We start from the raw sequence: 15,397 nt of genomic DNA, 5'->3' as shown, positions 1-15,397 counted from the left end.
ATTAAAGAAACTAAATCCCTGTCTCGCTCCGTGATCTTGGGGGAATCAGTTAAATTCTCAGAATTTCAGTTTCTTCATCTATAGAGTAGAGGCAATATCCCTTGACTCATAGGGATATTGGGAGAACTATGTGGAATAGTAGAGGTAAAACACTAGCATAATATGGCCCATAGAAGGTGCCTGTCAAGTACTTTCCACTACTTCTACTTCCTCATCTGTATCGGGGATAACTGCCTTCCAACTTGGCTAGAACACCAAGGGTCTAGGAATCCCGGAAATGCTAAATACAGTGCAGTGAAGATGCCCTCTCCTGCCTGGGCACTGTGTCATCTGCCTGGAATGCTCCTTCCTGTTCATTCCATCTGCAAGCTGTAAATCATGACCACTTGTGAGTTATTAAATCAAGTTAATGAGTTGTGATCTTCATTTTAAAGAGAGAGAGAGAAGCAAATATTATAAAATGGAAAATAACAAAGTACACTGTACATAAAAAAATGTTAGTATTATTTAACAAAGATTTTCCTTCTGCTTTATTTGTGTATTTATTTATTGGGTCATGATAAAGAATGTATCTCTTACTTTGGGTTCAAAGATTCAAAAGGCTCTGGGTTAACTCATACAAGATCTTCAAGAATTAATTCAGATATCCCTGCATTAGGAAGCAATCAAGATTCCAGAACAGGCCAGGCGCGGTGGCTCATGCCTGTAATCCTAGCACTCTGGGAGGCCGAGGTGGGAGGATAGTTTGAGCTCAGGAGTTCGAGACCAGCCTGAGCAAGAGCGAGACTCCATCTCTACTAAAAATAGAAAGAAATTATACGGACAGCTAAAAATATACATAGAAAAAAATTATCCGGGTATGGTGGCACATGCCTGTAAGTCCCAGCTACTCGGGAGGCTGAGGCAGGAGGATCACTTGAGCCCAGGAGTTTGAGGTTGCTGTGAGCTAGGCTGACACCACAGCACTCACTCTAGCCCGGGCAACAGAGTGACACTCTGTCTCAAAAAAAAAAAAAAAAAAAAAGATTCCAGAACTTTGTAGGGCTAACTTAGGTCTTTTTATATCACACTGCATTTAATTATCTTCTTCTCATCTGTCTCTCCACTAGACATGAGTTTCTCGTGGAGAGGAAACATTGCTGTTACTGCTTGGTCCTTGGTGTCCATTACAGGTCATGGCACAGGATATACACTCAAAAAATGCCTGATGAGTGCATGCATAAATGCTAGCAACTGACTCTTAAACCCACATTCACAACAGAGAGGCTATATGCTTGAACTGTCAAAATCAATATCTTTTATTAACAAACAAACATGGGCCAAGTTTTTCTTTTACCTTCTTTCTTCTGACCTTTACTCTCCTCCCATTGGTGGACTTACTTGCTATACTTTCTTGCCCTCCCCATTCTCCCTGGGTACTCTGGCTCTCCTTCATCAAAAGAAAGGGTTGTTCTTTAGACATTTGCATTTTTTTGTGTGGGAATTTAATCTCCTCTATCTCAGATCTTTCTTAGTAGCATTTAGATACAAAGGTGCATTCTGATTTGTAGCAGGAAAAGCCTTGCTCTCTATTATACCAGCTGTTTACAAGCTGGTAGGTAAGAAGGGAAGGGCATATTTTAGAGACAGGGAGATCTTCATGAGCTCATAAACACTTTACCTAGGCAGTTGCCTACTCTCTCTGCCCACATGGAGAGCCTCGAAATACATGCAACAAAATCCATATTCCTGTAGCTCAGGAGCCTAAGTCGATCTACATTTGAAGAATTGATAATGTACTTGCGGAGCATTTTGAAGAAACATTTTATTCATATTTTTAACACTTTATTTGCTTTTAAAGTTCGACAACTGTATGTTTCACAATGTAAGAAATACACAATACAAGTAGCACATTAAATCAACATATCTAAATCATGCCCATAGAACATGTACAGTATTATCATTAGTAACAATCAATTTCATTTGTACAACATTACCAAAGTACTTCAAGCACCTCACACAAAAGATTAAAAGAAGGAATATCATTACAATTAGATTGGAAAATGGAAAAGGTTGGTTCCAATTCAAAACACTGCCTGTTTCAAATAGTGCTGGTTACCTCTCCCTCCCTTCAAGATTTCAGGCAAACAAATGGCTACTACCTGGGAGAATCATTTCTAGTGAGGGAATGAGGCCACCTTCTGCAAGATCCTGAGAAGATACATCCTCTCTGACAGTGCTGGGACCAGGGCTAGGGTTAGGGGTGTGAACGTGAGTGAGTGTGTGTGTGTGTGTGTGGGAGAGAGAGAGAGAGAGAGAGAGGGTAACTCCAAGGGGAAGAGTGGTTTTGTGGTGCAGGCAAATATTTACCAAGTCAGCTAAACTGGTTATCACAGAACAAAGAAGCTGCTTGTTTTCTAATTTAGGTTTTGGCTTCATGGAAAAATATGAATAATACCAAGGAAATCCCATATGTTCTATAGCACAGTTTATCCTATATAAAAAGCCCAAAGAAGTTTGTGTTTGAATTTCTCCTCTGAGCTAACCTATTCCTTCATCTAAGAGTCCAGGGCTGTGCTGACAGAAACAGATCAGGAATCACAGCTCAAGTGCATTCAACAGCTGACACCACATAAACTAAGTCTTAGGGAGGCGGAGTAACATGGGGAGAAGTATGGGAGTTGGGTAGGAGATCTGACTCTGCCACAAATAGCTATGGGAGCCCAGACAAGTCTCTTCTCTCCTGAGGCCTCAGTTTCTTCTTCTGTAAATTAAACAGTGGACCTGATGATAGCTAAGATTCCTCCAGCCCTAGAATTACATAAAGCTAAGCAAAATGAGGAGACCAATACTCCAGTGTGTCATTCCCAGATTAAAGAGATATGCTCACCATCTTATATTTATAAATTCAGAGAGAGCAACTAGTTGACTTTCTAAAATAAGCACAACAAACTGGCACTGGTCTTATTTGAGCACTTTAGATAAAGCAAGCAAGCACCTCTATGAAAATCCTATAGCCAAAATTGGCATATATATATTAAAAAAAGACAAAGGTACATACCTGCTGAATCCTTTTTGATACAGATTTCATTTAGGCCTTGTTAGTTCATTTCATGTTCTTGCTTTTTTTTTTTTTTTTTTTTTTAATTTTTTGGTCTATTTTATCACATCACATGAGAACAAGGCCAGGGGCTCTTGTAAGTTTTTTCCCTCTGATTTGACTATATGTATGGCTTATATTTCTTCTAATTCTATGTCACTTAGTGTCATCTAGATGGTTAAGTCAGCCCTCTAGGTACTCAATAAGTATTAATAATTGAACCTTTGGAAACCAAACACCATATTTATATATTGTAGAGCTTTCATTTGAGAGATTTCCCACTAAGTGCCAAGTATTTTTGAGTCTCATTTTAAAAAGTTTCTTCCTTTTTTTTTTTTCCATTTTGGGACATAACGATTTGATTCTAATTAACACTACTCTTTCAAATAAGTGTATTAGTTTTACATAATATCATCATATCACTTCCTTTAATTTTCCTAGTTGTACATACCTTAATTAAAAGCTACTGCCAATGTATTTTCAGCAAATTTCTTCTAGTACATTAATAACATTTTATATATTCTATTTTTAATAAGATACCAACAATTTGGTAATTTTTCCTTCCAGTTTTATTCTATATAATGATTTTAATTGCATTAGCTAATTTATCCTATTAACCCAGTTCGTTTTTCTCAATTTTCTACTCAAGACTAAAATATTTCAAGATTTTAAAATATTTTGTATCACGAAGACCAGCAATACAACACAAGTGAGGAGAACAGAAATAGCCACCGATGGAATTGTTAACTTTCCGTCGTATTTGTGATGTCACTACAAGACATATTCTAGGGTGGATCTTGATAGTTCCTTTCATAGATTATAATGAAGTGTATCAATAATCTTCTGAAATGCAGTTGGCCAAATTTGGATGGTAAATAGTCTGTTTGATTGTTTTTGTTTTTTTTTTTTTATCTCAGGGCTTCTGAGGTGCTGGAACTCCGTGAAATAAGAAAGGACTCTATGCTTGTCAGATTGGCCAGCAAATTAAGGCCCTTGAGAACCTGTGCCTTCCAGAATCCTGCTCTCTTCTTGCCCCTGCTGTGCCTACCTAATACACACAAAACATAACTTTACAGCCAAAGTGGAATCAACAGGACAAGTTCAACTCAAGTACATCATTTAGTATCTATAACACATACCTCATGCCAGGAAAAGAAAGTGAAATTTCAGGTAAGGAGGATATGACCTCAGGTTCCAGAGTGGGGAATGCAGAATACAGTGAGGATGGGCATGGTTCCTCCCAATGGTACATTGATTCATTTTGACCATTAATTGGGCATCACTTGCCTCCTTTTGGCTATTAGTACTTATATTATTTTAAAAAGTATAGTCAGCACTGATGAAGTTTGGGAGTGATATAGGAGGCTTGCGCAAAGAAGAGAAGCATGTTACAGTTGAGTGTTGATAGATCTTATTCCAAAGGTAGCTACAGGGATGAAAGACTGGAAGGCATTTCAGGTTTAATCAATCATTTTTTTTTCTGGTAAAGTAATGAGTTTGGTCAGTCAATGAACAAGTAACTTTGATGGTGTGAGAAACAATTGGTAACCATATGACACAGAAGAAAGTCTTTCCACCAAGACATTTTAGAACAAAATATGTAACTCTTGAGAAGAATACTGCTGATATCAAATTAATAAACCAAAGCTAATGCAATCAATATCAGGCAGGTTAAGAGATGATGCAGGTGTATATTCTTTTCATACTGATGGTGAACAATGTCCAGGGCTTTGGTCCATGTATTCAATTTAAGATTTATCAGAAATGAAAATGTCTCTTCTTATTTTTTTATTGCAACCTATTCTAAGAACTTTACCCTGGATTATAATATTGTTGAAGTATAATTTGATAAAAGCAGGCATTTAGCCTAATAACATTTCAAAAATTTCCTCCAAATGGTTAACCATAAGGTTTTTCAGTAGAGTATTGATGAGCATGGGTTAATTAGAACACAAGTTCCATTGTTACAAGGTGTTGCCTTTGTTTTCTCAGCTGGATTGTTCCCAAACTGCAGATCAGAGTAAGAAATAGTTCACCACCTACCTGACGTAGAGGGAGCGTTTCTGATTGGTTCTCAGGGACCCGGACCCGGAGCTCATGCTGTGGTTCATCATCTGCTCTCGTAGGTCATGGATTTTGGCCTCAAATCGAGCGTAATCTGAGAATGGAAGCAAAGGCGGCAAATTTGGTTCTATACCTTGAAAGAGTTAGAAATGCTGTATAGCCGAGGCAGCCCCTCACTGCTGCTGTTGGTTCCTTTGCCAAACAACAGGAGATGCACAACTCAAGATGGATATGCTTAGTTACTATTATTTATTCACAGACATTCATAAGAGGAAAAAGAGAAACCAGTTACTTCCCAAAAGTTACCTAGAAAACATGCTGCCATCAAATTCACAATTTGTGAAAAGTCCATGGGGGGTGAGGGGAGATGAGAGAGGATGGGGGGAACGTGGGAAGGGAGGGAGATGGGTGTGGTTATAAACAGGCAACACAAAGTATCCTTGTGGTGATGGAAATGTTCTCTATCTTGTCTGTAGTGGTAACTGCACTTGTGATACAATTACATAGACCTAAACACATACAAAAATGCCCACACACATACACACACAAATGAATGCAAGTAAAAATGGGAAAATCTAAATAAGATTGGTGGATTGTGTCAATGTCAATATCCTGATTGTGCTAATGTGCTATAGTTTTGCAAAATGTTACTATTGGGGGAAACTGAGTATATGACACATAGGATCTTCCTGTATTACTTCTTACAACTGCATGTAAATCTACAATTATCTCAGAATAAAAGTTTAATTTATAAAGAGAGAGAAGGGAGAGACAGAGAGAGAGAGTGTGTATACCTGCAAAAGAAAAGTCCATGGTATTCCCAATACTATGGGGTATTGAGGAGTGTCTCCAGTTACCCCCAGCCTGATGGACCAGAGAATCAAGTGTTTAGTGATGAATTGTATAAGAAATGCCATCTAATTTAAATAAGTGTTTTCTGGGCTGGGGGCTGCCAAACGTTGACCACTTAGGATCCTAACTCTTTTTGCCCCATAACTTTGTCCACATGCCAAACTTCATCAATTCTAAGGTGCACAATATATTTAAATAATCTTCTCAGGAGGTTGGGGTTAAAAATGGGGGTAGAAAACACTGTCACATTAAATACATTTAGAAATAAACTGGAAAAAATAAATGGGTATAAAAATCAAAGAAATATAGGTATCATTGCTATTTCTCCCTAGGAAAAATATTTTTGCTAGGTCAATCCAATAAAAATAAAGAAAGCACAAGTAGGTTTTAAAATACTTATTAACACAAAAAGGACACAAAAAGAAATAGCTTTTGAAGTTCTAATTTTTTTTTTTTTTTTTTTTTTTTGGAGAGAGTCTCACTCTGTTGCCCTGGCCAAAGTACAATGGCACCATCATAGCTCACTGCAACCTCAAACTCTTGGGCTCAAGCAATCCTTCTGCCTCAGCCTCCCAAGTAGCTGGGAATACAGACACATGCCACCAGGCCTGGCTAATTTTTCTAATTTTTGTAGAGACGAGTGTGAAGTTTTAATATTTTTTATCACAACATAGAAACTTTTCTCTCATTTCCTTAGCAGAACAGTGTCTTGCTTTAGGAAAACTTAGTAGGCTTAACTTACAGATAAATTTGAAAATGTTAATTCAAATTATAAGTGGTATTTTCAATAACAAAGAAACTCACCATGAAGAATTTTAATAGAGGTTCTCAGTACATTTCAAAAAACAATTTGATTTTCAATTCAATTTATTCACAGTGTTCATGAAAACAACGATGATTAAATGAATACAATAAAAGATGATCTATTTACAGAGTGTTTCAAATTCTTTATAACAAAAATTTCCATAAAATTAAATTTAATTTTAACTTACTGAATATCTATTGGTCATTGTAAAGACAGCTTTCCTAAAAGATTTGACCTTGGTTTTCAATAATAAATAGATAACAGGATAATAAACACCAAATGTTAAATATTTTTAAAGTTTAGTACTCTTAAGATAAAGCCGTGAGTTGGCTGGAAATTTCTGATGCTTAAGCAAAGTCTGGTATAATCTATATTTGGAAAGCTTCCTGTTAAAACTTAGTTTTGAATAATTAAATCTTAAATGATTAAATAAGCAGAACACATATTTAACCACCTAATTGACCTAGGATCTATTGACCATAATTTAAGAAAATTTATTTCATTCCATTTTACATGAGAGAGAAAGCACTTATTTATAACCATTGATATGATACTGTATGCAGATTTAAATCATTTTGAACAAGTCATATTTTCTTGCCACCCTAAAAGAGTCAATTAACATTTAGTGGTAGCCACATGGCAGACACTGTGCTCAGTGCTTCACGGGCTTTATCTCATTTCTTTTTTAAATTACAAAATGAAGTCCATGGATGCTGTAAAAATTTGAAATATACAGAAAAACACAGAATAAAAATTGAGAGGCTGCCTTGTCCTGTCTGCCTTCCTCCGCCTTCTTCTCTTTCTTCTCTCACTGCTTCCCTTCCCTACAGCATACCCTAGGCGTACAGCCATGGTTGTGTGCTGGACATATTTGTGTATGTTTAGCCCCCCACATGAGATTATGCTAAGACTTTTTTTCCCTTTTTAACAGTGTAACTGGATCTTTTTCTACCACCTACCAAACACATAAATACCATTTTTCTTAATATCCTTAATTGTATTCCATAGTTTAGTGAACAATTCCGTATCATTAGATATTTAGGCTTATCTAACTTTTTGCTATTATAAACAGGGAGCTCTGTATATGTGTGCACTCTAAGGCAGGTTAGTAGAGCACTGGAAGTGGAAGTTCTGGTCAAACTTTGCACAAAAATCATACAACCCCTATTGGTATTTCTCTGAGAAGAAAATGATCTTGTCTGGGATGCCGAGCAGGAACCCTTAGCTGCTTCTGATCCATGCTCCACATTGCCACTTGCTAAATACCACATGTTGACTCCCATCTAGACAGGCAGGACTCTCTCCTTTACAACTTTGATGATTTCACTACCCATGATAAAATCACGAATTCCCACCCTCCAACTGTCCCCCCTTAAACATTTAAGTTAGAGTCCCGAAGTCTCATTTAACCACTTTGCCATTTGATTGCATTTATCACACCAACTTACAGTTACTTGTGCAGTTGTCAATCTTTCTTGTTAGACTGAGCTCCCTGAGGGCAGAAGCTATTTCTCACTCTCCTTAGAATTCCCTGTTCCTAATACAGTGTCTGACGTGCAGGAAGGCAGATAATAATAGGTGCTCAATGAACTTTTTCTGAATGAATCAAAAATGAATGAAGGAGTGAGCAGAATCATTAGATGAATTCAGTCATAAAATGGCTGCACGTACTGAAATTGCTCATTTTCAATGCTATGGTTTTGCAAAGAAGAAAGACAACATGCATCTCCTCTAGTACTACCTTTTTCAAGATGAAATGTTTTAATTTCAAGGTTTTATCTCTGTCAAATCACTGCCACTTCCAAATCCCTTTGTTATTTTTATTGTTCTCTAGACGATCTCTATGATCTCCTCATTTTAGGTATCATGTACGTTGAAAACAGTTCTCTGATACTTAAGCTATATACATACAATCAACACTTTGTTAGGCTCTTGTAGCTGCCATGTTTTATGTAACACAGTAGGATACTTGCCTTAATAAAACATTGTATTTGCCTTACTACATGGCTCATTAGATACCCAAGATGATTTCTGCCATGCTTTTGAAATGTTTGGTCTGCACAACATTCTATGATGTTTAAATTCTTCACTATGGATGATTTATATTGAATTTGCCTTAATTGGAATCCATCCTGTTTTCAATTTCCCTACTTTGACAAACATCTTCATCACAGATCCTGTTTTCAAAGGTGCTTATCCCTTTCTTTGCCCCTTGTTTGAAAAATAAAACAAATATAGGTACAAGTAATTTCATCAGAGCAAAAACAATAAAATCTGGGATTACAAACATAAATGAGGTATATGTGGCAGGGGAGCTCTGTCTCCAACTTCTCAGAGATAAACAAGCTTATAGCTAGAAATCCATTAGAAATAAACAGGCAACCAACTATATAACTTGTGAAATATAAATCTTTATGTTTTATAAAAGTACTAAAAATTACATTTTCTAGCAAGTTAAAACAGAAAAACCTAACACTACCATATCCATTTAATATTAATCCCCTCTCCCTTCCTCTAATGTTTTGCTCATATCTATGCTCTCCCCTTTGGAATATTATTCCATCAAATTTCTACCACTTTCTTGATTCCAAATCTCAGGAGAACATTCAAATGAGATTTTAAAATGCTCCAATCTTTCTATCATCTAACGGGGAATTCATGTTTACTGAGGACCTGCAAGGGCCTAGGATCTACACTACATACATTAAAAATTATATTATTTCTCCTAAGAAAGTTCTGAGATAGGTATATTATTTTAGAGATGAGAAAAACAGAGGTTCAGAGAGGTTAACTAACTTCACCAAAGTCACAGAGCTACTAGGGAATAGAGCTCATTGGACATGGAGCTAGGATTCAACCCTGGATCTCTGTGAAGTCATTTCATTTCCATTATATCACGATGCCATTACACGACAATTCTCCTTTAGAATAAAAGGCCTCCTCAATTCTCTACTCCTTCCTCTTGACATCTTGCTCTTCCCTTCATATACCATATTAGTTATGTGCATTTCCTCTATTATGCTGTAAGCTCCTTAGAGAGTTGGCATGCCTCACTCATCTGTTTCCAACCCGCAGTCTATGATTCTACCTTCTGTATACCCTAGAACTCTACTAGGTGCCTGGCATACAGTTTTGAACAAGACCGAATCTGAAAGAATTTGCGTCCAGAATGGGGACACTGACAAGAAAACTAAACATGATAATGCTGAAGTGCAGAATAATATTAAAGAAGTAGCACGTTATTCTGTCTTGCTTTGCATGAAATGGATGTCTGGTAAATGCTTTTTAAAATACAAGATATTTTATGTTTCTTAGGGTTGTCTTCTGCAACAAGAAGCAAACCACTGAAACCCAACTCCTAGGCAAATGTTTTGGAGGAGCTTCATAAAAATTACCACCAGCTAGTTCTTTCCTCCCTTCTATATATGATAAGCCATTTTTCCCTCCACATTCTTGGGTATGTAAGTACAGTTGTTCCTGACTAGATGTATTCATTTTGGGGCTTTGGCATTTGTTTTCACTTGGACAAGATGAGTGACAATAGTAAAAAGTATACAAGATTTGGGTTATATAGATGGGGTCAAAATCCTGCCTCACTCTGCCTATTATGAATTAATATCTCTACCAGGTCAAAGAGGAGTGAGCCACAGATAGCCATACTTCAGGACACTTGGCACCAGGATGGAACGAATGTCTCACCTACTAGGCAACTGTGAATCATAAATTCATAGTGACTTGGAGCTGAGAAGAATGAATGATGCCCCAAATTCCAAAGCTGCTGCCATTTTCAGGAATATCAACGACATTATATCAGTATTGTCAGTATTGTCTCAAGACTTTGAGCTACTGATGGACACTTGGATGGGGCAAGAGCAAGGGTGTGAACACAACACACTACACAGTGAGTGGGGGCTCTGCCATATATTAATACTTGTTTCCTTTGCAATTTGTTAAAAGTGAGTAAGGTGACCCAGAATCCAAATCATGCAAGTCTATCCTGCCATTCACACAGGAAAGGAGGCATTGCCTCCTGTGAGAAGGCTGGAGTTGTTTAATGCAGTAGGATTAATCTGCAGTTATTAAAGCTGCCTAACTGATCATGCCTTCAAGACTCAGAGGGGCCTCCCTTGGTTTTGAGAGGAGGAAACAGTAAGCTCAGTGGGTTAGACTACAGCATGAGGCCATGGGCATGCCCTCCTCTGTGTGAGCTGTAGGAAGCATGGCCCTCCACAGTCATGACCTCATCCAGGGACTTGCAATTGTCAGTAACTAGAGCAAGCAATGAGCAGAGGTAATAAGGTTAAGAACTCTAGGCCAGGAGGCCAGCGTTTAGTCTTAATTCTGTCATTTATTACCTGTGGGACCTTGAGAAGTTATTGAGCCTCAGTTTGCTCATCTGCAAATTGTGATATTCACCTCACAAAGTGGTTTGTGAGAATCAAAATGAAATTTGACATGAAGCATTTTGTAAATGTAAGATAGTTGTTGCTGTTCCTACCAATGGTGGCTCCTGTCAGGACAAAGACATATCCAGTCCTTAGCAGTACTAATGGCAATAATAGCCCCCTTCCTGTTTGCTCATTATGAACATGTGTGCAGCTTTAACAACAACTGGTAAGATCGCTGGGCTGTAAACAGGGTTCTGCTCATCTAAGCTATAGAGGCTGCTTTCCTGCCGAGTTATCCATTTCCACACTACAGGGGATTTAGTTTGAAGAGACCACCTGCTGTACACTAGAGATGCTTTGTATAGACAGACCTGCACTAGAAGCTCTTGATGGTTTATAAACTAAGCAAGTATGAGCTTTAGGGCACCTTCCAGGAGGGCTGGAATAAATGTCAATGGTAAGCAGTCTATTGGGGTCACGATATTATTCACCTGAACATGACCCTCATTGTCACTAGGGCCTAGAAAGGGAGTATGGGAAGGATGAAGCAGTAAAGTTTACATCTATTCTTAGCACAGATCTGATCACTGCTCCAGGGATGAGGTACTGTGAGCAATTGTAAATACTTCAATTTCTCTGGGGGAAAACATCCTTCTTTCATTTATTCAGCAAACATTTCTTCAGGATATATCACATGTCAGGCACAGTACTAATTGCTAGGGATACTGAATCCATTGCATAGGTCTTTACCTCATGAGGATCACAGGCTGGTGCACAGCAGCTTTTAATTTTCTGATTTCTTGTGAATACAAAAGAGCATCTTCTCTTTATGCTTTTTTTTTTTTTTTTTTGAGACAGAATCTCACTCTGTTGTCCAGGCTAGAGCGCCGTGGCATCACCCAGCTCACAGCAACCTCAAACTCCTGGGCTCAAGCAATCCTCCTGCCTCAGCTTCCCGAGTAGCTGGGACTACAGGCAAGCGCCACCATGCCCGGCTAATTTTTTCTATATATATTTTTAGTTGTCCATATAATTCATATAATTTCTTTCTATGTTTTAGTAGAGACAGGATCTCGCTCTTGCTGAGGCTGGTCTCGAACTCCTGAGCTCAAACGATCCACCTGCCTCGGCCTCCCAGAATGTTAGGATTACAGGCGTGAGCCACCGCGCCGGCCTGTGCTTTTTATTTTATTTTTATTTATTTTCTATTTCAGGATATTACGGGGGTACAAACATTTTGGTTACATGTTATGACTTTGCCACATCCAAAACATGATTTGAGGTGTGCCTTTTCCCCCCTACAATGCTCACTATGTGCATTAGTTGTGAGTTTACCCACCCCCAACTCCCCAACCCCCAAAGAATATTACTACTGTGTGAGCACCTTAGTGTTGATCAGTCAGTGCCAGTTTGATGGCGAGTACGTGTGATGCCTATTCTTCCATTCTTGTGATACCTCACTTTGGAGGGTGGTCTCAAGCTCTATCCAGGAAAATATAAGAGGTGCTAGATCACTGTCATTTTTTATAATTGAGTAGTAATCTATTGTATACATATACCATATTTTATTAATCCATTCATGGATTGATGGGCACTTGGGTTGTTTCCACATCCTTGCTATAGTGAATTGTGCTGCCATAAACATTCGAGTGCAGATGTCTTTTTTTTTTGTTGTTGTTGAGACAGAGTCTCACTTTGTTGCCCAGGCTAGAGTGAGTGCCGTGGCGTCAGCTTAGCTCACAGCAACCTCAGACTCCTCGGCTTAAGCGATCCTACTGCCTCAGCCTCCCGAGTAGCTGGGACTACAGGCATGCGCCACTATGCCCGGCTAATTTTTTCTATATAGATTTTTAGTTGTCCATATAATGTCTTCCTATTTTTAGTAGAGACGGGGTCTCACTCTTGCTCAGGCTGGTCTCGAACTCCTGACCTCGAGCGATCCACCCGCCTCGGCCTCCCAGAGTCCTAGGATTACAGGCGTGAGCCACCGCGCCCGGCCAAGATGTCTTTATTATAGAATGATTTTTGTTCCTTTGGGTAGATGCCTAATAGTGCTATTGCTGGATCAAATGGTAGTTCTACTTGTTCTTTGAGGTATCTCCAAATTCTTTGCCACAGAGGTTGCACTAATTTGCAGTCCCACCAGCAGTGTAAGAGTGTTCCTATCTTTCCACATCCTTGCTAGCATTTGTTGCTTTGGGATTTTTGATAAAGGCCAATCTCACTGGAGTTAGGTGATATCTCATTGTGGTTTTGATTTGCATTTCCCTAATGATTAGAAATGTTGAGCATTTTTTTATATGTTTCCTGGCCATTATTCTGTCTTCTTTTGAAAAGTTTCTGTTCTACAAAGCTGTAGTAAATAAAACAGCATGGTACTGACACAAGAATAGAGACATAGACCTTTGGAATAGGACTGAGAATCCAGAGATGAAACCATCCGCATACTGTCATCTAAGCTTTGACAAAGCAGACAAAAACATACACTGGGGAAAAGAATCCCTTTTCAATAAATGGTGCTAGGAAGACTGAATAGCTACCTGCAGAAGATTGAAACTGGATCCCCCCCTCTCACCTCTTATAAAAATCAATTCAAGATGGATAACAGACTTACACCTAACGCATGAAACCTTAAGAATTCTAGAAGAAAATGTAGGGAAGACTCTTTTAGACATCAGCCTAGGCAAAGAATTTATGAAGAAGACCCCCAAAGCAATCACAGCAACTACAAAAATAAATAAATGGGACCTAATCAAATTAAAAAGCTTTTGTACAGTCAAGGAAACTATCATTAGAGCGAATAGACAACCTACAGAATGGGAGAAAATATTTGCTTTCTACACATCCAATAAAGGGCTGATAACAAGAATCTATCTAGAACTCAAAAACATCAACAAGAAAAAATCAAACAACCCCATCAATAAATGGGCAAAGGATATGTGCTTTTTAGATGGTAACAGGATATCAGTATGGTGGGAAGAATCCAATATGGTCAGGTCCATGGTACAGTGGACAAATTGGGGCAAGTTAAATCTTTATGAAAAACTACATAGTTACTTACAGAGTGAGAAGAGCAACTAGGGTTTCAAAGCCCTGGAATCAGAGTTTCTGGGTTTGAGCCCTGGCTCTGAGAGATGTTGGGAAAAATCCCTTACCCACTCAGATACTGTTTCCTCATTTGTAAAATGGGGAAATCATCCCTACCACTACACAGTGTTGCTCTGAATATCTAATACAGTGTTCTTCACTTTCATTATTCTAGTCAGTATTGATTTCAAAAAGCACCATCGGTTGATAATAGTGTTTTCTGGAGAGGGTGGACACAAGACTCTCCTGATTTCACAAGCTGAAATGTATTTTTGTAGAAGGGGAAGATGTAAGTCTTATAATCAATACCCTATGATAATTAAGAATGCTTAAAACTAGGAAATCCCAAACAAATATATTATTGCTCTCTTTCCACTAGACTTTTAAGCAAATAGTCACACATAAGAGGATTATTTATACTATTTATACCTCAAGTCCAAGAAGCAAAATTCTTTCATATGATGGTACAAAAATAACTTTATTTACTTGGAGTTCAGAAAATATTCAATGGTTCCCATTTCAACACCTCCTCTTTTGCTAGTTGTCCTGGTATTCAGAGCCAGATAGGCACACCTCAGGCTTTAGAGATACCCTTAGAGCTTTCTCACCTGGCTGCTTTTCAAGTAGTCATGTCAGAAGGGTGCGGTTACAAACTGCTTTAGAGGGCTGGCTTCCCTCCCAGATATGCATTGGAATGCCCATCTGCTGTCAAGGGCACTGAGCTCTGGCCACTGGCAGCATTTTCAGTGGCTCTCCCCAGGTTAGTTATTCTGCCTAAGGATTTTACTAGCCTTTTACTTCAACCCCTGACGGCTCATGTCTCAAGTTGCCAACCTGCTTCTGTGTTGAAGTGGTGAAATGGAATTTTCCACTGCTAAAGACTTACAGATGTTGCCTGGTTTACTTCAGATCCAAACCACTGTGTGTGTATGCACGTGTGCACGTATGTCTGTGTGTGTGTGTGTGTGTGTGTATGAGAGAGAGAGACACACACACACAAAGACAGAGGGAGACAGAGAGATGGAGACAAACCAATTATAAACTAAATTCATCAGAATCCAACTCTAATCAGAAATCCTAGACAATAGGAGGAGTTTCCTGTCCTTTCTGCACTCCACAAAG

At 38.5% G+C, this 15,397-nt stretch overlaps 1 protein-coding gene across 12 annotated transcripts in view; it reads right to left on the bottom strand.

Moving 5' to 3' along the window:
- DLG2 (discs large MAGUK scaffold protein 2) overlaps positions 1–15,397 on the bottom strand; it is a 1,100,864-nt gene that overhangs the window by 139,637 nt on the left and 945,830 nt on the right. For 11 of the 12 annotated variants that reach the window (XM_069469139.1, XM_069469143.1, XM_069469135.1 and 8 more), the window contains one exon: positions 5,123–5,237. In XM_069469139.1, the coding sequence (XP_069325240.1) occupies positions 5,123–5,237 (115 nt within the window). Of the gene's footprint in view, positions 1–1,779; positions 2,744–5,122; positions 5,238–15,397 lie in introns of those variants that run through there. The other variant, XM_069469146.1, reaches the window with a different exon arrangement.

This window comes from Eulemur rufifrons, chromosome 6, assembly GCF_041146395.1.
Source record: "Eulemur rufifrons isolate Redbay chromosome 6, OSU_ERuf_1, whole genome shotgun sequence".
NCBI lineage: Eukaryota > Metazoa > Chordata > Mammalia > Primates > Lemuridae > Eulemur > Eulemur rufifrons.
Note: the sequence above shows the minus strand (reverse complement) of the source record. Positions and strands in the feature narration are given on the sequence as shown.